The sequence below is a fragment of the Staurois parvus genome, unplaced genomic scaffold, assembly GCF_062004578.1.
Source record: "Staurois parvus isolate SC_StPar_1 unplaced genomic scaffold, SC_StPar_1.0 ptg000879l, whole genome shotgun sequence".
NCBI classification, from domain to species: Eukaryota; Metazoa; Chordata; class Amphibia; order Anura; family Ranidae; genus Staurois; species Staurois parvus.
In genome coordinates, this window is record NW_028318675.1 from 90,276 (window position 1) to 113,771 (window position 23,496).

Here is a 23,496-nt window from a genome sequence, read left to right on the forward strand (position 1 = left end):
GACCATCATGTGCCGATCATATACACAGACATTTGTATCACGGGAAACATACAAGAAGAAACATGTATGGAGAAAGACACGGGAAAGTCCCAATATGTGCATTCACCAATCACTCCTTCATTCCCGGTATACACACAATTCCATTGCTTCCATGTGTACACCATCAGTCACTCTTCTAGAATTGGGCCATTTTATTACCACCCACCTCTTCAGTGATCCCCCACCATGCAAGTATTGTCCTCACCTCCAACTGTGGGCCTAATGAGTGCTTGGAACATTTGTCCACAAAGTATGAATAATAGACCTCCAAGTGTTTGTGAAATCTCCCACCACAAATGTACTCAGCCAATCACAGGGCAGGATAAAGAGAAAACAGGAGGCGCAACACCTAGCGCATTATCCAAGGTTTATTGTAAGGACTACAAAATAAAAACACTTCCAGACGAAGCATGTATCTAAAAAGCATGGATGGCCACAACGGCAGGTAAGGTGTCCTCACTGTCAGGGCGGTCAAATGGCTGACGCGTTTCGGGGACGAATCCCTTTCCTCAGAGCTAATGACCAGCCTCTGATGCAGATGTGTAATGAATGGAAAGTGGGAGCCTTGCTGGAGATTCCTGAATCACAGGGCAGGACTCCATTTTTCTTCTCCTGCCATCAATGGCCGACCTGGTCCCACACTTCATCCATGTCTTTGGGGACCTCTGATCTCCTTATGAACTGTTTCTTCCATGATGAAGATCAGCCATGGAGTATATCTGAGGTGTATATCAGGGGGTGCTTCTTCCCCACATGAGAGCTGGGATGTCCAGCAACATTCATCTAGAAGACATTTCCCGCACTCAAGGCACTAATACACCTCAAGGGTTGTGTGGGACCCCTGATGTACAGGAAGACAGGACTTCAGTGAGGAACATTTCCCTCACTCAGGACAGGAAAGTGGCTTCTCCCCCATGTGAGATCTCTGATGTTTATAAAGATGGGATGTCTGTGAAAAACATTTCCCGCACTGAAGACAAAAATATGGTTTCTCCCCTGTGTGAGATCTCTGATGTGTGGAAAGATGGGACTTCTGTGAAAAACATTTCCCGCACTCATGACAGGAATACGGCTTCTCCCCCATGTGGGATCTCTGATGTGTGGAAAGATTGGACTTGTCTGAAAAACATTTCCCGCACTCAGGACAGGAATACGGCTTCTCCCCCGTGTGAGATCTCTGATGCTTGTTAAGATTGGACTTGTCGAAAAAACATTTCCCGCACTCAGGACAGGAATACGGCTTCTTCCCCGTGTGAGATCTCTGATGTTTATAAAGATGGGACTTAACTGAAAAACATTTCCCACACTCAGGACAGGAATACGGCTTCTCCCCTGTGTGCAAACTCTGATGTGTGTAAAGACTGGACGTCTCTGAAAAACATTTCCCACACTCAGGACAGGAATACGGCTTCTCGCCTGTGTGAGACCTTTCATGTTTGACAAGATCTGTTTTTTGTGCAAAACATTTCCCACACTCAGGACAGGAATATGGCTTCTCCCCCATGTGAGATCTCTGATGCCTGGAAAGACTGAACTTCAATGAAAAACATTTCCCACACTCAGGACAGGAATACGGCTTCTCCCCTGTGTGCAAACTCTGATGTGTGTAAAGATGGGACTTCCGTGCAAAACGTTTCCCACACTCAGGACAAGAATACGGCTTCTCCCCTGTGTGAGATCTCTGATGTTTGTAAAGACTGGACGTCTGTGAAAAACATCTCCCGCACTCAGGACAGGAATATGGCTTCTCCCCGGTGTGAGATCTCTGATGTGTGTAAAGATAGGACATGTCTGAGAAACATTTCCCACACTCTGGACAGGAATATGGCTTTTCTCCTGTGTGAGATCTCTGGTGTGTGTAAAGATGGGACTTGTCTGAGAAACGTTTCCCACACTCAGGACAGGAATGTGGCTTCTCCCCTGTGTGAAATCTTTGATGTCTGTAAAGGCCGGAAATATGTGGAAAACATTTCCCACACTCTGGACAGGAATACGGCTTCTCCCCAGTGTGAGATCTCTGATGTTTGTAAAGACTGGACTTCTGTGAAAAACATCTCCCGCACTCAGGGCAGGAATATGGCTTATTCCCGGTGTGAGATCTCTGATGTGTGTCAAGGTTGCGCTTATGTGAAAAACATTTCCCGCACTCAGGACAGGAATACAACTTCTCTCCCGTGTGAGATCTGTAATGTGTGTCAAGATGTGACTTATGTGAAAAACATTTCCCGCACTCAGGACAGGAATACGGCTTCTCCCCTGTGTGAGATCTCTGATGTGTGTTAAGATTGCCCTTATGTGAAAAACATTTCCCGCACTCAGGACAAGAATATGGTTTTTCCCCCGTGTGAGATCTTTTATGAATATTTAGATGGGATTTAAAATGGAAACCCTTATCGCACTCAGTGCATGAGAAGCTCTTCCCTGTTGGAAGGCCGGCCCGGTCCCGCACAGTCTGAGGTTCCTCAGGATACGAGGAATCCGATGGTCCATCTACACTGGGTGGTGCCGGATGGACATTGGAGGGAGCCGGGTTTTCTCCTGGACTATACTGTGTGATGTCCTCATCTTCTACTTTCCAGTCTGGAGACAAAGTGAGACAATCCTCGGAGGTTTTCCTCATCTCCCGGCCATGGACTAAAATACAAAGACAAAGAGGATTACTAGACAGGAGCTGATTGGTTCTCCCAAACCAGGACTCCACCCACATCAGGCAGCTTGGTCTCTGAGGAGCTTACAATTCCAGCCTCAAGGGAACTAGGAAATGGCTCCTCTGATCTCCTACCAGGTCATTTCTTTATTCATGGACCTTAGTCAGAGAGTGAGGAAACAACCAGAACTGTCTTTTATAGGAGGGACAGTGATGAGGGGATTATAGGACGAGGGTCCCCACCCCCTCTATCACTCATCGCCATCTTCCCAACACAAGAAGTTCTGCACTTCCTTATTTAGTCCATGATTTAGTCATGAAGAACAGCGGGGCTGAGCCCCACCAGAGGTCAGAGAGTGAGGATGGGGGGAGAACCACCAAGATGGAGACTGGACTGATCCTGAAGTCAGGAGTATGTAATGTACAATATAAATTATACAGTATAAGGGTCAGGACTCATAATATTGGTATTCAGTAATCAGTGGAAGATTAAATGTTTACTGTAGACAAGTTGCAGAGATCCCACACCGCTGCCTCCCATCTCCTGAGACTGCACTCAGTGACTTGGGTCTGAGACACTACAGACATATCCCTCCACCCGGCACAGCCAGCAGACCACAGAGCAAGGAACCCTGGGAGAAATGTTCTGTCAGAGATCTTACTAGACCCGGATATGGGGGAGAAGACATTAGACACACACCCCAGGTGCCTAGGTCTAGTAATGTTTACAGTGAAAATCCACATTTTGCTGCCAGCAGAACCCCAGAACCTCCATAAATCCAGTCTAGATACATAAATTGTGTCTGCAGCACAGAGAAGGAAGATTATCCGAGAGAAATCCAGGAATACAGGACGGGGAACACAGCTCAGGAAAGTGACCAGGGGATTACAGGCTGATATCACCCAGTCCCCGCCCTACTCTGGACCAATCAGTGAGCAGTATGGGTGGAGGAATGGATTTAGTGTTCATGACCCACCTGTGCTGATCTCTGTAGGAGTGTCCTCCTCTATAAATGTCCCCGTTATTCCATCCTCCTCCATAGACTGCTGATCATCCCTCACATACGCCTCTTCTTCTTCTGCTTTCACCTCAAATTCTATATCGATTGGATCTCCACTCTAAATCAAGGAAATGAGAGAAAATATCATCTGTAAAATGTAAGGTCACATAAACATCCACACATTGTCTCCACAAGTCCATGTTCTAGATTCTCCATCCCACCAACCTTGTAATGGTGAGGGATGGTGTGACCTTCCTGTGTGGAATCCCGGGAATACAGAGGACGGGGACATCTCTCTGGTGGGTTCCTGGTATTAGGTGGCTCCATCATATCCTTGTGTCCTTCTGAAAACTCCTCCATCACTCCATACTCCTCATCCTCCTCTTTATACTCTTCTTTAACCTCAACTTTAGGATCTCTCAGGTTTCCACTCTGAATATATAATAAAAATGACATCAATGGTAACAATGCAGATAATGTACAGATCCTAATGATACTATCAGTGATTGTTCCTCATCTACCTGATGATGGTGAGGGATGGTGTGACCTTCCTGTGTGGAATCCCGGGAATACAGAGGACGGGGACATCTCTCTGGTGGGTTCCCATGACTGGATCCATCTGTAGGAAACACACACACTGACTGAATCCATTGTTTCTATGTGTTTATCAGATGATGGGGGATCTAGGTGGATCCTCCGTACTGCTCTCTCCTTTACAATAAAGTCTCCTCTTACCCGGTGATGTGAGGGGCGGCTGATTGTCCATCATGACGTCCTTGTAGAGATCCTTGTGTCCTTCTAAATACTCCCACTCCTCCATGGAGAAATAGACAGTGACACCCTGACACCTTATAGGAACCTGACACACACAATGATACAGTCACCATCCAGACACATCCCTTGTCTGTTACTGGAGAATGTCCCAGAATTCCCGGCACCGCTCACCTCTCCTGTCAGCAGCTCAGTGATCTCTCTGGTGACTTCTAGAATCTTCTTCTTCTTTCTCTCTTCTATCAGGGAGGGAGGTGGAGGCAATGTGATGTCATATGATCTCCAGACTTCACAGGAGGAAAACTCTACATCTGAACACAAATAGTCACATCAAATGATATTCCCAGAATCCTCCTCACCTCTCCATTCAGGTCTCCATTTTATTAAAGCCCCACTTCAGGCTGAGGTATAATTCCCCCCCACAGGACCCCCACACTACGCAGGTAAAGGAATTCTGACGTCATAACATAACGCAGGATCTACAGTTCTGTTCTGCTTTTAAAAAAAAGGCACCAAATGGAGGGACATTGGGAGGAGGAGCTGTGAGGTCAGTGTGATGTCATAGGATTCTCTGACTCTGGATGGAGGGACATTGGGAGGAGGAGCTGTGAGGTCAGTGTGATGTCATAGGATTCTCTGACTCTGGATGGAGGGATATTGGAAGGAGGAGGAGCTGTGAGGTCAGTGTGATGTCATAGGATTCTCTGACTCCAGATGGAGGGACATTGGGAGGAGGAGCTGTGAGGTCAGTGTGATGTCATAGGATTCTCTGACTCTGGATGGAGGGGCATTGGGAGGAGGAGCTGTGAGGTCAGTGTGATGTCATAGGATTCTCCATCCCCCGCAACTAATAAAAGTGGTATAATCCATTAGTATAGACTGATGAGGTGAGAAGGTGACACATCTCCACAATGAGGGGAATGTTCCGGCCCCGGAAGTGGGGGAATGTTCTGCCCCTGAAGGGGTTCATCTGGGTTCCCACACTATATATGTGTGTATCATCATCTGCTGGAGATAAAAGATGTCACAGTGACTATGGAGGAAGAGGACGGACATGACTATGGAGGAAAAGGACGGACGTGACTATGGAGGAAGAGGACGGACATGACTATGGAGGAAGAGGACGGACCTGACTGTGGAGGAAGAGGACGGACGTGACTATGGAGGAAGAGGACAGACGTGACTATGGAGGAAGAGGACGGACGTGACTATGGAGGAAAAGGACGGACGTGACTATGGAGGAAGGACATGAAGGGGGGTTACTGGGTATAAATAGGAAATCTAGATTGCAAGCTCCCAGGATCAGGGCCCTCTTAACCCTCTTGTATTGATCTGTATTGTTGCTGTATTGTCTCCCATTATAATGTAAAGTGCTGAGAAAACTGTTGGCACCATAAATCCTGTATAATGATAATAATAACTTCTTATTACCTCCTCTGCTGCCACTTCCACCAACGTCTCCTCTCTGCTTCCTCCTGCCTCACATCTTACCCGGAACTTCCTTTGTGTACATTACATCACTTCCTTACTGTGACTAACTTCACTTCCTGTCTGTACCTGACATCACTTCCTGTCTGTACCTGACATCACTTCCTGTCTTCCATAGAGACTTCCTGTCTGGGTAGAAGTGAGATCCCCACCTTGTGGAGCTCAGAGGAACTGCAGCCCCGAGAAGCGTCTGGTAGTGTGACCCCGGCCTTGTGCTGGGTGTGTATGGACTGTAGATCCTTATAGAGGGGTCACCTCCACTCCCACCAAGGGGGACAGAGATATATGACTGCCTAGTCCAGCCTTTCTCAGTCAGGGGTCCTACAAAGGTTTCTCGGGGCTCCTTCAGCAATGAACAATTCCTGTGTGAATCTGTCAGATTACAAGTCCCCATTATCTGGGTAAGGGGGTGTCAATCATCGCACGTCGCTGACATTTATAAATCTAGAGCAGAGTATGAAATGTTCTGCAGATGACATTTCCCTCCCGGATTCCTTCCCCCAGACCCCACAGTACATAGCGCCCCCTCCTGTATTGTGGGGGGACTCTGGAAATGAAGTTTTATCGGCAGCTCAATGTGTGTCATTATCGGTCACCCTGCTGTCACCCCATCCGGTGTTCTCCCAGGTTTGTGTTAGTAGAAGAACATCATGTGACGTGTATTCCTGGAACTCTTCACACTCAGCCGATGCGGGGCCGCTGCATTTTTCAAAGTCCTGCTTAATGCATTTTTGCTGCAGGTTTGGGGTGGTAAGAAAACGCTCCAAGAACGCCCCTCCCCATTGAAATCAAAGGAAAACATGGCAAAACGCATCAACAATGCCCCCACGGTGAAGGTTTGGTGCAGATTTTGAGTCACATGATCTTTAAGAAGTGCAATGCAAACACGGTAAAAACATGGCAGAAATGCAGCAAAAAGTCATACGTGTCCCGCGATCAGTGTGGGAGGAGCCTTCATGTCACTTTTGTTGCAGCACATTCTACAGTGAGAATGGAAACAATTCATAACCCCTCCCCCACCTCAACAAAACGCATCCCAGACTCCTACACACTGCAAAACCAGCTCTGGCAGTGAGAGGGTTAATGTGGGCTAGATGGGATCACTCTGCTGGGGTGACATTAGAGCTCCCCCTAGCTGCAGCCTGGTAATAACATTGCTGGGAGGTCTATTCATTTCTCTGCTCCATACTTCCCGTCTTTATATCTGAATTCCATCTTTATATGAGCAGAAAATGAATGGAATAGTAAATCTAATCATAATCCCGCCCCAGAGTACTGATCACCAAGTCCCGCCTCCACAGAGTACTGCTCACCAAGTCCCCCCCCACAGAGTACTGCTCACCAAGTCCCGCCCCCACAGAGTACTGCTCACCAAGTCCCGCCTCCACAGAGTACTGCTCACCAAGTCCCGCCCCCACAGAGTACTGCTCACCAAGTCCCGCCTCCACAGAGTACTGCTCACCAAGTCCTGCCCCCACAGAGTACTGCTCACCAAGTCCCGCCCCCACAGAGTACTGCTCACCAAGTCCCGCCCCCACAGAGTACTGCTCACCAAGTCCCGCCTCCACAGAGTACTGCTCACCAAGTCCCACCCCCACAGAGTACTACTCACTAAGTCCTTCCCCCACAGAGTACTGCTCACCAAGTCCCGCCCCCACAGAGTACTGCTCACCAAGTCCTGCCCCCACAGAGTACTGCTCACCAAGTCCCGCCCCACAGAGTACTGCTCACCAAGTCCCGCCCCCACAGAGTACTGCTCACCAAGTCCCGCCCCCACAGAGTCTTGTTCTCCCAAGTCCAACTCCCACAGAGTACAGACACATAGAAAGGGAAATGGGTGCTAATAGGCTGCGGGAGATCCGCTGAGACATAGAAAGGGAAATGGGTGCTAATAGGCTGCGGGAGATCCGCTGAGACATAGAAAGGGAAATGGGCTTTAATAGGCTGCAGGGGATCCGCTGAGACGTAGAGAGGGAAATGGGTGCTAATAGGCTGCGGGAGATCCACTGAGACATAGAGAGGGAAATGGGAGCTAATAGGCTGCGGGAGATCCGCTGAGACATAGAGAGGGAAATGGGCGCTAATGGGCTGCGGGAGATCCGCTGAGACATAGAGAGGGAAATGGGAGCTAATGGGCTGCGGGAGATCCGCTGAGACATAGAAAGGGAAATGGGCGCTAATGGGCTGCGGGAGATCCGCTGAGCCATAGAGAGGGAAATGGGAGCTAATGGGCTGCGGGAGATCCGCTGAGCCATAGAGAGGGAAATGGGAGCTAATGGGCTGCGGGAGATCCGCTGAGACATAGAGAGGGAAATTTGAGCTAATGGGCTGCGGGAGATCCGCTGAGACATAGAAAGGGAAATGGGCGCTAATGGGCTGCGGGAGATCCGCTGAGCCATAGAGAGGGAAATGGGAGCTAATGGGCTGCGGGAGATCCGCTGAGCCATAGAGAGGGAAATGGGAGCTAATGGGCTGCGGGAGATCCGCTGAGACATAGAGAGGGAAATGGGAGCTAATGGGTTGCGGGAGATCCGCTGAGACATAGAGAGGGAAATGGGAGCTAATGGGCTGCGGGAGATCCACTGAGACATAGAGAGGGAAATGGGTGCTAATAGGCTGCAGGAGATCTGCTGACACATAGAGAGGGAAATGGGAGCTAATAGTCTGCAGGAGTGTGCACAGGGTGTTATGAATGTGTCTGATTACACCCTAATCACCCCGTTCATATTGGCATTTTGGCTGTGTGTGGTGGTGGGGGGATGGGAAAGGTCCCCCAATGAGCAGCTGATAAGTGTGGAAGATTTCTCCTTCGCTCTGAATCTGCAGGCAGGGAGGTCATGTGTCGGGGGAGGGGATCAGAAACATCTCCTCTGTGAATGGCAGAGGGCCTCCATGTATGTATGAAGATTGGATTGTCTGTGTCCCACCAATCATTAAGAGGAAACATCTCTGGAAATGGAAACCTCCGGAGAGGGAACATCAACAGAAATGTCGGCCAATCAAATGCAGGTAAATACTCTAAGCCACACCTCTTTTCCTTAGATAAGGGGGTTTTGGATATAAAAGGGGAGGGGCTCTCAGACAAGGACTGACACTGGACGGAGCACACGGATCTTCACAGACACTCATCTGATCCTCATCTCCACTCTCCACCAATCCAGACTCTCCATACCAGAACAGATTCTATGGGGAGCAGCCATTGGGAATCCTCGGGGGCGGTCCTATCATCCACCACAGCTCTCCTCACCTGGTAAAGTATAAATGAATCTCTCCTCTGTGAAATGTCATCTCATTTCTGAATCTGAGGGAGTTTGGACCTTCATAGTTTGTCTGATAGACATTTGGGGTTCAGTCCTCTTCCAAGGTGTCATCTCCACTAAGGAATCCAAGTCATGGAGAGGGGCGGAGTCAGTGGGAGGCGTCATCTAGACTCCATCCTGGTATTCTGCTGCAGAGACTGGAAGGTGACGGACTGATTGGGGGACCTTGTTGTCTACCAGTAGAGTGTGAATGATTTGTATTCCCAGATGGTGGGGACTGGACCTCCTGAATGAAGAATAGGGAACCTGAAAATTGTCCTGGGCAGGAAGGGGGTAAAAGTGCCCGGAATTGAAGGGGTTAAAGGGCAAATATGACAAGAAAACATTCAAAATGCTGAACACAACACAAGGCCGTGATCACACCTTGAGACATTTCTCATGGCTGCAGTTCCTCTGAGCTCCACATGGTGGTGATCTCACTTATACTAAACAGGAAGTCCCTATGGAAGACAGGAAGTAATGTCAGGTACAAACAGGAAATTCCATGTGGCACAAAGAAGAGGAGACATTGCTGGAAGTGGCAAGAGAGGAGGTAATAAGATGTTATTTCCTATTTACACCCATTAACCCCCCATCATGTCCGTCCTCTGCCTCCATAGTCACGTCCTTCCTCTTCCTCCATAGTCACGTCCGTCCTCTTCCTGCATAGTCACGTCCGTCCTCTTCCTGCATAGTCACGTCCGTCCTCTTCCTGCATAGTCACATCCGTCCTCTTCCTCCATAGTCACGTCCGTCCTCTTCCTCCATAGTCACATCGGTCCTCTTCCTCCATAGTCACGTCCGTCCTCTTCCTCCATAGTCACGTCCGTCCTCTTCCTCCATAGTCACGTCCGTCCTCTTCCTCCACAGTCACGTCCGTCCTCTTCCTCCACAGTCACGTCCGCCCTCTTCCTCCACAGTCACGTCCGTCCTCTTCCTCCACAGTCACGTCCGTCCTCTTCCTCCACAGTCACGTCCGTCCTCTTCCTCCATAGTCACGTCTGTCCTCTTCCTCCATAGTCACGTCCGTCCTCTTCCTCCATAGTCACGTCTGTCCTCTTCCTCCATAGTCATGTCTGTCCTCTTCCTCCATAGTCACTGTGACGTCTTTTATCTCCAGCAGATGATGATACACACATATATAGTGTGGGAACCCAGATGAACCCCTTCAGGGGCAGAACATTCCCCCACTTCCGGGGCCGGAACATTCTCCTCATTGTGGAGATAAATTCTAGTAATATGGTCCTCTAAACAAACAGCACTGACAATAAATAGACAAGACAAGGACCATCCTGACCATACATGGCCTACAAAGGGCAATGATGACACTACACAGGCAGCCAATGGGCAATCATTACACTATGCAGCCAACACAATGATGGAGTGCCGGGGTCAGGAGTATGAAGCATAGAGCCCCTTACATTGCTGCTCAGGAGGAAGGAAACATTCCCCAGCCGGCCATGAAGAATATGTTCCATCATTGGTGTCAGAGGGAGGAAAATACTGAGGGGTCTGAGGGAAGTAGAGGAGGTGAGGGGCTGTGAGGGTTTAGTAAAGCTGAAAGACTTTAGGGCCTCTGAAGGGGGAAACTGGGACCTTTTAAGGGGTAATCAGGCTGCAGGGCTTTGGGGGAATAGGGGGCTGGAGGGCTCAGGGGACTCGGAGGGAGGGGAGGTCTCTGGGTCTGTGGTGGCCCTCCCCCACCTGTACTTATTTTTCCGACCTTACAGAACTGGCAATCTTAATCATCTTATTGTCTCACTGGTCATGTGACATGTTCTGGAATATCAAGTAACATAGAGAAGGACATTCCTTCACTCAGTGAGCACTTGTTCTTAGAGGAGTCCTGATTCAGCTGCAAACCAGTTAAGAAACAAAACAAACCCAACAGAGAAAAGGGGATTTCTGATCCGACGAACCAAGAGGGTTCCAGGTCCTTCAAGATGTAACAAACACTAAACAGTCCAAACAAAATGTCTTCCCATGGGGGGAGTAGTTCTTCAATGTCCAGCAACCCTCCTATTCCCCCCTCACATCCACATCCTATTATTGTGTGACCAATACCATCCAAATCATTCTTACTTTCATTTCCCAAAGTTATCCGTCTACAAGGAGACCTGTATAGATCACATGATGGCACCAATGAGGATGGAGGAGGACCGGAGTCACATGACTGAGAAGATACTAAACCTCACCCTGGAGATCATCTACCTGCTGACCGGAGAGGTGAGGAGGATTCTGGGAGGTCACATGACATCACTCTCATCTCTATTAATAATACACAGACCTGACCAGAGAGGTGAGGAGGATTCTGGGAGGTCACATGACATTACTTCTATCTCTATTAATAAAACACAGACCTGACCAGAGAGGTGAGGAGGATTCTGGGAGGTCACATGACATCACTCTTATCTCTTAATAACACACAGACCTGACCGGAGAGGTGAGGAGGATTCTGGGAGGTCACATGACATCACTCTTATCTCTATTAATAACACACAGACCTGACCAAAGAGGTGAGGAGGATTCTGGGAGGTCACATGACATCACTCTTATCTCTTAATAACACACAGACCTGACCGGAGAGGTGAGGAGGATTCTGGGAGGTCACATGACATCACTCTTATCTCTATTAATAAATCACAGACCTGACCGGAGAGGTGAGGAGGATTCTGGGATTCTAACATGATATTCCTATTGGTTCCTCAATACAGAGATTTCCTCTTCTGAAGTCAGGTGATCATATGACCATCACAGTGCCTCCATGTGACTCCCTAAACCCTGAGAGACACAACATGCAGAAGATTCTAGAAGTCACCAAGAAGATGATGGAGCTGCTGACAGGAGAGGTGAGCGGTGCCGGGAATTCTGGGATATTCTCCAGTAACAGACAAGGGATGTGTCTGGATGGTGACTGTATCATTGTGTGTGTCAGGTTCCTATAAGGTGTCAGGGTGTCACTGTCTATTTCTCCATGGAGGAGTGGGAGTATTTAGAAGGACACAAGGATCTCTACAAGGACGTCATGATGGACAATCAGCCGCCCCTCACATCACCGGGTAAGAGGAGACTTTATTGTAAAGGAGAGAGCAGTACGGAGGATCCACCTAGATCCCCCATCATCTGATAAACACATAGAAACAATGGATTCAGTCAGTGTGTGTGTTTCCTACAGATGGATCCAGTCATGGGAACCCACCAGAGAGATGTCCCCGTCCCCTGTATTCCCGGGATTCCACACAGGAAGGTCACACCATCCCTCACCATCATCAGGTAGATGATGACAATTATTGGTAGTTGTGATTTATACACAGCATGTTTGTTACAATGAATGTTTTATTATATCTTTCAGAGTGGAATCCTCGGGGATGATAATATTGATGTTAAAGAAGAGTATAAAGAGGAGGATGAGGAGTATGGAGTGATGGAGGAGTTTTCAGAAGGACACAAGGAGATGATGGAGCCACCTAATACCAGGAACCCACCAGAGAGATGTCCCCGTCCTCTGTATTCCCGGGACTCCACACAGGAAGGTCACACCATCCCTCACCATTACAAGGTTGGAAGGGAAGAACATCTAGAACATGGACTTGTAAAGATGAATTGTGGATTTTTTATGTGACCTTATATTTTACAGATGATATTTTCTCTCATTTCCTTGATTTAGAGTGGAGATCCAATCGATATAGAATTTGAGGTGAAAGCAGAAGAAGAAGAGGCGTATGTGAGGGATGATCAGCAGTCTATGGAGGAGGATGGAATAACGGGGACATTTATAGAGGAGGACACTCCTACAGAGATCAGCACAGGTGGGTCATGAACACTAAATCCATTCCTCCACCCATACTGCTCACTGATTGGTCCAGAGTAGGGCGGGGACTGGGTGATATCAGCCTGTAATCCCCTGGTCACTTTCCTGAGCTGTGTTCCCCGTCCTGTATTCCTGGATTTCTCTCGGATAATCTTCCTTCTCTGTGCTGCAGACACAATTTATGTCTCTAGACTGGATTTATGGAGGTTCTGGGGTTCAGCTGGCAGCAAAATGTTGATTTTTACTCTAAGCATTGCATAATGTAGGCACCCAGGACATGTGACTGGGGTCTCCTGCCTTGTGCCTGACTCCTCCAGGGGACCTTCTCTGTTATCTGCTGGCTGTGCCGGGTGGAGGGATATGTCTGTAGTGTCTCAGACCCAAGTCACTGAGCGCAGTCTCAGGAGATGGGAGGCAGCGGTGTGGGACCTACATAGCTACATAGTTAGTCTGGCTGAATAAAGACATCCATCTAGTTGTACCATTAAAAATAAAAGTTATAATCCGACACCCACAGCTGATCCACCAGAAGGCAAAAACCCAGCAAAGCACGATCCGATCTCCTCCTGCAGGAAAAAAAATTCCTTCCTGATCCCCCGAGAGGCAATCGGATATTCCCTGGATCAACTTTCCCTATAAATGTTATATCCAGTTATATTCTGTGTATCCAAGAAAGAGTCCAGGACTTTCCTACAGCAACCCCCCCCTTATGTATTATACATGGAGATCATATCCCCCCCTTATGTATTATACATGGAGATCATATCCCCCCTTATGTATTATACATGGAGATCATATCCCCTCTTATGTATTATACATGGAGATCATATCCCCCCTTATGTATTATACATGGAGATCATATCCCCCCTTATGTATTATACATGGAGATCATATCCCCCTTATGTATTATACATGGAGATCATATCCCCCTTATGTATTATACATGGAGATCATATCCCCCCTTATGTATTATACATGGAGATCATATCCCCCCTTATGTATTATACATGGAGATCATATCCCCCCCTTATGTATTATACATGGAGATCATATCCCCCCCTTATGTATTATACATGGAGATCATATCCCCCCCTTATGTATTATACATGGAGATCATATCCCCCCCTTATGTATTATACATGGAGATCATATCCCCCCCTTATGTATTATACATGGAGATCATATCCCCCCCTTATGTATTATACATGGAGATCATATCCCCCCTTATGTATTATACATGGAGATCATATCCCCCTTATGTATTATACATGGAGATCATATCCCCCTTATGTATTATACATGGAGATCATATCCCCCCTTATGTATTATACATGGAGATCATATCCCCCCTTATGTATTATACATGGAGATCATATCCCCCCCTTATGTATTATACATGGAGATCATATCCCCCCTTATGTATTATACATTGAGATCATATCCCCCTTATGTATTATACATGGAGATCATATCCCCCTTATGTATTATACATGGAGATCATATCCCCCTTATGTATTATACATGGAGATCATATCCCCCTTATGTATTATACATGGAGATCATATCCCCCTTATGTATTATACATGGAGATCATATCCCCCCTTATGTATTATACATGGAGATCATATCCCCCCCTTATGTATTATACATGGAGATCATATCCCCCCCTTATGTATTATACATGGAGATCATATCCCCCCCTTATGTATTATACATGGAGATCATATCCCCCCTTATGTATTATACATGGAGATCATATCCCCCCCTTATGTATTATACATGGAGATCATATCCCCCCCTTATGTATTATACATGGAGATCATATCCCCCTTATGTATTATACATGGAGATCATATCCCCCTTATGTATTATACATGGAGATCATATCCCCCCTTATGTATTATACATGGAGATCATATCCCCCTTATGTATTATACATGGAGATCATATCCCCCTTATGTATTATACATGGTGATCATATCCCCCCTTATGTATTATACATGGAGATCATATCCCCCTTATGTATTATACATGGAGATCATATCCCCCCTTATGTATTATACATGGAGATCATATCCCCCTTATGTATTATACATGGAGATCATATCCCCCCTTATGTATTATACATGGAGATCATATCCCCCCCTTATGTATTATACATGGAGATCATATCCCCCTTATGTATTATACATGGAGATCATATCCCCCTTATGTATTATACATGGAGATCATATCCCCCCCTTATGTATTATACATGGAGATCATATCCCCCCTTATGTATTGTACATGGAGATCATATCCCCCTTATGTATTATACATGGAGATCATATCCCCCCCTTATGTATTATACATGGTGATCATATCCCCCCTTATGTATTATACATGGAGATCATATCCCCCTTATGTATTATACATGGAGATCATATCCCCCTTATGTATTATACATGGTGATCATATCCCCCCTTATGTATTATACATGGAGATCATATCCCCCCTTATGTATTATACATGGAGATCATATCCCCCCTTATGTATTATACATGGAGATCATATATCCCCTTATGTACTATACATGGAGATCATATCCCACCATTGAACCCTCAAGATCCTTCTCCACCATTGACCCCCCCAGATACATTTCCACCATTGACCCCCTATATCCCTCTCCCCCATTGAACCCCTTCAGATCCTTCACCATTGACCTCCCCTGATCCTTCTCCACAACTGATCCCCCCAGATCCTTCTCCACCATTGACTTCCCCAGTTGTACCCCCCTAGTATGTATGGTGCATATTCTTGGCCCCCAAGTGCAGAACCTTACATTTATCACCATTAGCCCTCATTGGCCCCATAGCCCCCCAATTACACAGAGCATTGAGGTCGGCTTGTAAGTTGGAGACATCCTGTAAGGACGTTATTCCCCGGCACAGCTTGGTGTCATCTGCAAAGACTGGAATGGGATTTATAATCTCACACCCCATATTGTTTATATATATATTAATAAGTAAGGGGCCCAACACTGATCCCTGGGGTACCCCACTAATAACACTGAACCCTTGGGGTACCCCACTAAAAACACTGAACCCTGGGGTACACCACTAATAACACTGAACCTTGGGGAACCCCACTAATCACACTGAACCCTGGGGTACCCCACTAATAACACTGAACCTTGGGGTACCCCACTAATAACACTGAACCTTGGGGTACACCACTAAAAACAATGACTCTTGGGGTACCCCTCTAATAATAATGAACCTTGGGGTACACCACTAATAACACTGAACCTTGGGGTACACCACTGACACCCCCAGACCATTCAGAGTATGAATCATTAATCACTACTCTCTGAATACAATCTTTTAGCCAGTTTTCTATCCATTTACATTCAGATTTTTCCAGTCCGTAGACTTTACCTTACATATTAGCCATCCCTCTGTCCACATATACCACGTCCACAGCCACCCCTCTGTCCAAGTATATCGCATCCACCGCTACCCCTCTGTCCAAGTATTCCATGTCCACCGCCACCCCTCTGTCCACGTATACCACGTCCACCGCCACCCCTCTGTCCACGTATACCACGTCCACAGCCACCCCTCTGTCCAAGTGTACCACGTCCACAGCCACCCCTCTGTCCAAGTGTACCACGTCCACCGCCACCCCTCTGTCCAAGTGTACCACGTCCACCGCCACCCCTCTGTCCAAGTGTACCACGTCCACCGCCACCCCTCTGTCCAAGTGTACCACGTCCACCGCCACCCCTCTGTCCAAGTGTAGCACGTGCACCGCCACCCCTCTGTCCAATTGTACCACGTCCACCGTCACCCCTCTGTCCAAGTGTACCACGTTCTAAGCCACCCCTCTGTCCAAGGATTTGGTCACCTCCAATCTAACCTGTTTCATGATGGTTTAATCCCAGCTCACCTCTACATGTTGTCTACAGTAAACATTTAAGCTTCCACTGATTACAGAATACTAATACTGTGAGTCCTGTCCCTTATACTATATAACTTGTACATTACATACTCCTGACCCCTGCACTATATACTCTGTTGTACATTACATACTCCTGACCCCTGCACTATATACTCTATGTTGTACATTACATACTCCTGACCCCTGCACTATATACTCTATGTTGTACATTACATACTCCTGACCCCTGCACTATATACTCTATGTTGTACATTACATACTCCTGACCCCTGCACTATATACTCTGTTGTACATTCCATAGTCCTGACCCCTGCACTATATACTCTATGTTGTACATTACATACTCCTGACCCCTGCACTATATACTCTATGTTGTACATTACATACTCCTGACCCCTGCACTATATACTCTATGTTGTACATTACATACTCCTGACCCCTGCACTATATACTCTATGTTGTACATTACATACTCCTGACCCCTGCACTATATACTCTATGTTGTACATTACATACTCCTGACCCCTGCACTATATACTCTGTTGTACATTCCATAGTCCTGACCCCTGCACTATATACTCTATGTTGTACATTACATACTCCTGACCCCTGCACTATATACTCTATGTTGTACATTACATACTCCTGACCCCTGCACTATATACTCTATGTTGTACATTACATACTCCTGACCCCTGCACTATATACTCTATGTTGTGTATTACATACTCCTGACCCCTGCACTATATACTCTATGTTGTACATTACATACTCCTGACCCCTGCACTATATGCTCTATGTTGTACATTACATACTCCTGACCCCTGCACTATATACTCTGTTGTACATTACATACTCCTGACCCCTGTACTATATACTCTGTTGTACATTCCATACTCCTGACCCTGCACTATATACTCTATGTTGTACATTACATACTCCTGACCGCTGCACTATATACTCTGTTGTACATTACATACCTCTGACCTCTGCACTATATACTCTATGTTGTATATTACATACTCCTGACCCCTGCACTATACATTCGGTTGTACATTACATCCTCCTGACCCCTGCACTATATACTCTATGTTGTACATTATATATTCCTGACCCCTGCACTATATACTCTGTTGTACATTACATAATCCTGTCCACTACACTATACATTCTGTTGTACATTACATCCTCCTGACCCCTGCACTATATACGCTATGCTGTACATTACCTACTCCTGACCCCTGGACTATATACTCTGTTGTACATTACATACTCCTGACCCCTGCACTATATTCTCTATGTTGTACATTACATACTCCTGACCCCTGCACTATATACTCTGTTGTACATTACATACTCCTGACCCCTGCACTATATACTCTATATTGTACATTACATACTCCTGACCCCTGCACTATATACTCTATGTTGTACATTACATCCTCCTGACCACTGCATTATATACTCTGTTGTACATTCCATAGTCCTGACCCCTGCACTATATACTCTATGTTGTACATTACATCCTCCTGACCCCTGCACTATATACTCTATGTTGTACATTACATACTCCTGACCCCTGCACTATATACTCTATGTTGTACATTACATACTCCTGACCCCTGCACTATATACTCTATATTGTACATTACATACTCCTGACCCCTGCACTATATACTCTATGTTGTACATTATATACTCCTGACCCCTGTACTATATACTCTATGTTGTACATTACATACTCCTGACCCCTGCACTATATACTCTATGTTGTACATTACATACTCCTGACCCCTGCACTATATACTCTATATTGTACATTACATACTCCTGACCCCTGCACTATATACTCTATGTTGTACATTATATACTCCTGACCCCTGTACTATATACTCTATGTTGTACATTACATACTCCTGACCCCTGCACTATATACTCTATGTTGTACATTACATACTCCTGACTTCTGCTCTCCCCCCACTTCTATATCTACACATAATATGGATTCTCTTTTGTTCCCCCCATTTCCTACCATTTGGACATTTTATATAGGATGATGTGATTGGAGCACAGACTTTTACATGGTGATAATAATGTGATAACATCCTCCAACTTTGGACCCTTAAACAGAAAGTGATAATGGGGGAGGAGTCAATACCCCAATGATGGTGTTCTTCAGGATCAGTCCAGTCTTCATCTTGGTTGTTCTCCCCCCTCCTCACTCTCTGACCTCTGGTGGGGCTCAGCCCCGCTGTTCTTCATGACTAAATCATGGACTAAATAAGGAAGTGCAGTACTTCTTGTGTTGGGAAGATGGCGATGAGTGATAGAGGGGGTGGGGACCCTTGTCCTATAATCCCCTCATCACTGTCCCTCCTATAAAAGACAGTTCTGGTTGTTTCCTCACTCTCTGACTAAGGTCCATGAATACAGAAATGACCTGGTAGGAGATCAGAGGAGCCATTTCCTAGTTCCCTTGAGGGTGGAATTGTAAGCTCCTCAGAGACCAAGCTGCCTGATGTGGGCGGAGTCCTGGTTTGGGGGAACCAATCAGCTCCTGTCTAGTAATCCTCTTTGTCTTTGTATTTTAGTCCATGGCCGGGAGATGAGGAAAACCTCCGAGGATTGTCTCACTTTGTCTCCAGACTGGAAAGTAGATGATGAGGACATCACACAGTATAGTCCAGGAGAAAACCCGGCTCCCTCCAATGTCCATCTTGCACCACCCAGTGTAGATGGACCATCAGATTCCTCGTATCCTGAGGAACCTCAGACTGTGCGGGACCGGGCCGGCCTTCCAACAGGGAAGAGGTTCTCCTGTACTGAGTGTGGGAAGGGTTTCCAGCATAAATCGCATCTTAATGTGCATGAAAGATCTCACACGGGAGAGAAGCCATATTTCTGTACTGAGTGTGGGAAATGTTTTTCACACAAGTGCCATCTTTACACACATCAGAGATCTCACACGGGGGAGAAGCTGTATTCCTGTCCTGAGTGCGGCAAATGTTTTTCACGGAAGTTCAATCTTTACACACATCAGAGATCTCACACGGGGGACAAGCCATATTCCTGTCCTGAGTGTGGGAAATGTTTTTCACACAAGCCCTATCTTTACATACATCAGAGATCTCACACAGGGGAGAAGCCGTATTCCTGTCCTGAGTGCGGGAAATGTTTTTCACGGAAGTCCAATCTTTACACACATCAGAGATCTCACACAGGGGAGAAGCCGTATTCCTGTCCTGAGTGCAGAAAATGTTTTTCAAAGAATTACGATCTTTACATACATCAGAGATCTCACACGGGGGAGAAGCCATATTCCTGTCCTGAGTGTGGAAAATGTTTTTCACGGAAGTTCCATCTTTCCAAACATCAGAGATCTCACACGGGGCAGAAGCCACTTTCCTGTCCTGAGTGAGGGAAATGTTCCTCGCTGAAGTCCTGTCTTCCTGTACATCAGGGGTCCCACACAACCCTGGAGGTGTATTAGTGCCTTGCGTGCCGGAAATGTCTTCTAGATGAATGTTGCTGGACATCCCAGCTCTCATGTGGGGAAGAAGGACACCCTGATATACACCTCAGATATACTCCATGGCTGATCTTCATCATGGAAGAAACAGTTGATAAGGAGATGAGGTCCCCAAAGACATGGATGAAGTGCAGTAAATGTCGGGGTGCAGAGTGGTCAGTAGATCCTGGAAATGAAGGACACAACTTCAGCCCTTCTTGGGTGTCGGAGTTGCGTTTCCTGATAATGATATAGCGGGTTACAGAGCTAGAAGCCGGGAGAGCCCAGATCTCGTTATCGGGGAACTTTACACAGACAACAAGAACTTCTGAAGTTGATGTCCTTCATTTCAAGGCTCTACAGAACAGTGGTGACCCCGAAGCGTCTCTCTGTCTTCAGTCCATCCTTCTCCCATCCCCCAACAGGAGGGAAGGAGAACTCCGCCCCAAACTAGGGGGGAACTTTCCTCTCATTATTTCCCTTGGCTTTTGTGTGGGTTTGGGTGGTTGGAGGAGTGCGGCACGAGAGGGAACACAGCTTGTTGTTCTATGTCTACATATGGGGTCTGGGTAGAGGGGATCCACCGGAAAATATTTCTACTCTTTGATTTTGTGCAAATCGTTTCTGTTTTCACTTTGAAGGTCGATATTATGTGTGGTTTGTAAAAGGGATTGGCCCAATAGATACCACCCCACTTAGAGAATAGATGAACTAATATGACCAGCATTCATTCAGCCATGTCACATGTTGGTCTTTTCATACAGTGATTTCCTATGATCATTGGCTCCATCTAGTGGCAATAATGTGGTATTAAACTGTTTTTCCTGATTGAGGTATTTTGGAAGTAATACATTATTATGGCCACTAGAGGGAGCTGACGATTATAGGAAATCACTGAGTTTATTAAAATATGGCCAGAATTTGTCACAGCTGGACACATGCTTGTCACACTCCCCCAATATATTTTTTGCATAGTCCCCTTAGTTTACTATGTTAGGGGTAATTTCGTACAAAGACCTGAGATCATACATTTTCAAACATTGAAGATATAAATTACATAAAACCACAGAATTAAACCAACCATTGATTTAAAACCAAAAATACCTCATTTGGCCATTAGATGACGCTAAGTATCCTAGCAATTAGCAACATCTAGTGTCCAAAGTGTCAGGGAACACCTGAACAATTGATTTAGCTGACTAAATCAATTGTTCAGGTGTTCCCTGACACATTGGACACTAGATGGTGCTAATTGCTAGGATACTTAGCGTCATCTAAAGGCCAAATGAGGTATTTTTGGTTTTAATCACAGTGTCTCCAATACAAAAAATGATTTATAAAAATAACTTAATCTGAAAAATTCTATAAGAACTCAAACAAGATCTGTGTAGGTATAGACTGCAGAGTATGAAAATCAATATTTGTTTACATAAGTCACTTACAAACACCATAAGCAATAGTCAGATTGTGATTTACACTGACACTAAGATGTTTCTGTAAAAATTCTAAAATAGAGTGAATTAAATTCAATAATTAGTCTCCCTGTAAACATCATAACCAATAAAAACGGACAATAATCTGTCTCCTGCAGAAGGAATAAACTATGCAGAATAGTTCACCAGTATGGCCTAAGAACAGGAACATTTTTATAAATGACTTAACTTGAAGTGATGTTATCATTGGGAGAGTTATTAGGTTACAAAGGAATGTGGCAATTGACTTACTAGTCTAAGCAAGCAAAATCAACAGAAAATATACAATTACCCTCCAAGTATCAGGTCATCTTTTTGGAGAACTGATGATCAGACTCAAAGATGGCTGCCAATTAATGGTTGGGATTGAGCTTCCACAAAATGGTGTCTCTTCTTCAGTTGATGAGTGTCTTTAGATGATCTGAGTGTGAGATGATGTCTACCTTCCAGATGGCTGTGTAGATGGTCCTCCCTCTGTGAGTGTTCCTGCCGGTTTTATCTAGTTATGACTTATACTCTCATCAAATCTGAATAAACCTGGCCCAGAAGGCGGAACCTTCTCTGTGATTGGGGAATCTGATTCTCTAACCCATGTTTACTCAAGCATTACCTCCCATGGCCACTGGGTGTCATCCTTGGATAAGAATTGTCTGGTCTGAGTTTTTTTGGGGTCAGAAGTAACTAATCTGTGATCAGAAAAAATGAATATTTCACTATAACAAATTGTCCCTTGTGAAATCTATAGAATGCCTTGGAGAGTAGATATTATTCCTCATTTACAATCATTACGTTTTGGTGTAACAGTGATTAAATGGAGAATTGTAACTATCAGGAGGTTGGATTACATAAAGCGATTAGAATAATAGTTGTACACACAGAGGAGAGATAATAAAAGAATAATTTGTATTCTGATCTACTGATTGATTACGGCTTTGGTAGCATGCATACAATATTCCTGACAATACCGATAAACTCCAACACACTAAATATATATCATGGGATTACAAATCAACAAACATACCATAATATACGTCCTACATTCTTAGGAGACAATCTGGTATTTTATCCCCATCACGTCTTTTCATATAGCATGAATTATATGGAAACAGGGAGGTTCCTTTTTGTACCTTTTCACCAAAACGAAATTAGTCTCAGCAGTGTTACTGGAGTCACCTTGTTACATAGTTACAGAGTTCATCTGGATGGAAAAAAGACACCAATCCATCCAGTCCAACCAACAGAAAAAGCAAAAATGTATGCAGTAAGTAGTACAAGCGCCTAAGTATATAGGTAACAAGCTGCTATGCACAAAAAAGGTACCAATATCACCCTAGGAAATAGCAATGTATATATAAAGTGCAGCGCTCGATGTTAAAACCAATGTGTGTAAAGAAATGAAAAGAAATCCTTATTAAATTGTAAATATATATAAATAAAAGTTCAAAAGCCGAAGAAGATAGTCCAGCAAATCAATATAAAGATATAAGTGCTCGGGTGACTTAGAGATCCGGTACCCGTGTG

At 45.6% G+C, this 23,496-nt stretch overlaps 2 protein-coding genes across 2 annotated transcripts; one reads left to right on the plus strand and one right to left on the minus strand.

Annotated features, from left to right (window-relative positions):
• Positions 1 to 386: 386 nt before the first annotated feature.
• Positions 387 to 5,971, minus strand: LOC149443003 (uncharacterized). Its single transcript, XM_089655961.1, has 2 exons — positions 5,950 to 5,971; positions 387 to 2,673 (listed from the first exon to the last, which is right to left on the minus strand). The coding sequence occupies exons 1-2, from the start codon at positions 5,969 to 5,971 to the stop codon at positions 923 to 925; spliced, it is 1,773 nt and encodes a 590-aa protein (XP_089512087.1). The 3' UTR covers positions 387 to 922.
• Positions 5,972 to 6,746: 775 nt separating this feature from the next.
• Positions 6,747 to 21,612, plus strand: LOC149443004 (gastrula zinc finger protein XlCGF66.1-like). The gene is made up of 6 exons (XM_089655962.1): positions 6,747 to 6,782; positions 11,960 to 12,094; positions 12,181 to 12,304; positions 12,421 to 12,518; positions 12,913 to 13,054; positions 19,587 to 21,612. The coding sequence occupies exons 1-6, from the start codon at positions 6,747 to 6,749 to the stop codon at positions 20,411 to 20,413; spliced, it is 1,362 nt and encodes a 453-aa protein (XP_089512088.1). The 3' UTR covers positions 20,414 to 21,612.
• The last annotated feature ends 1,884 nt before the right edge of the window (positions 21,613 to 23,496 follow it).

What these genes read in the sequence shown, in the direction of transcription:
- LOC149443003 (XM_089655961.1), bottom strand. Translation starts at nt 5,971, where the DNA reads ATGTACACAAAGGAAGTTCCGG. An exon ending in GTACACAAAGGAAGTTCCGG is followed by an intron (nt 2,674 to 5,949) that starts GTAAGATGTGAG and finishes TTTGTATTTTAG; the next exon opens with TCCATGGCCGGGAGATGAGG.
- LOC149443004 (XM_089655962.1), top strand. Translation starts at nt 6,747, where the DNA reads ATGGCAAAACGCATCAACAATGCCCCCACGGTGAAG. An exon ending in TGGAGCTGCTGACAGGAGAG is followed by an intron (nt 12,095 to 12,180) that starts GTGAGCGGTGCC and finishes TGTGTGTGTCAG; the next exon opens with GTTCCTATAAGGTGTCAGGG. An exon ending in GCCGCCCCTCACATCACCGG is followed by an intron (nt 12,305 to 12,420) that starts GTAAGAGGAGAC and finishes TGTTTCCTACAG; the next exon opens with ATGGATCCAGTCATGGGAAC.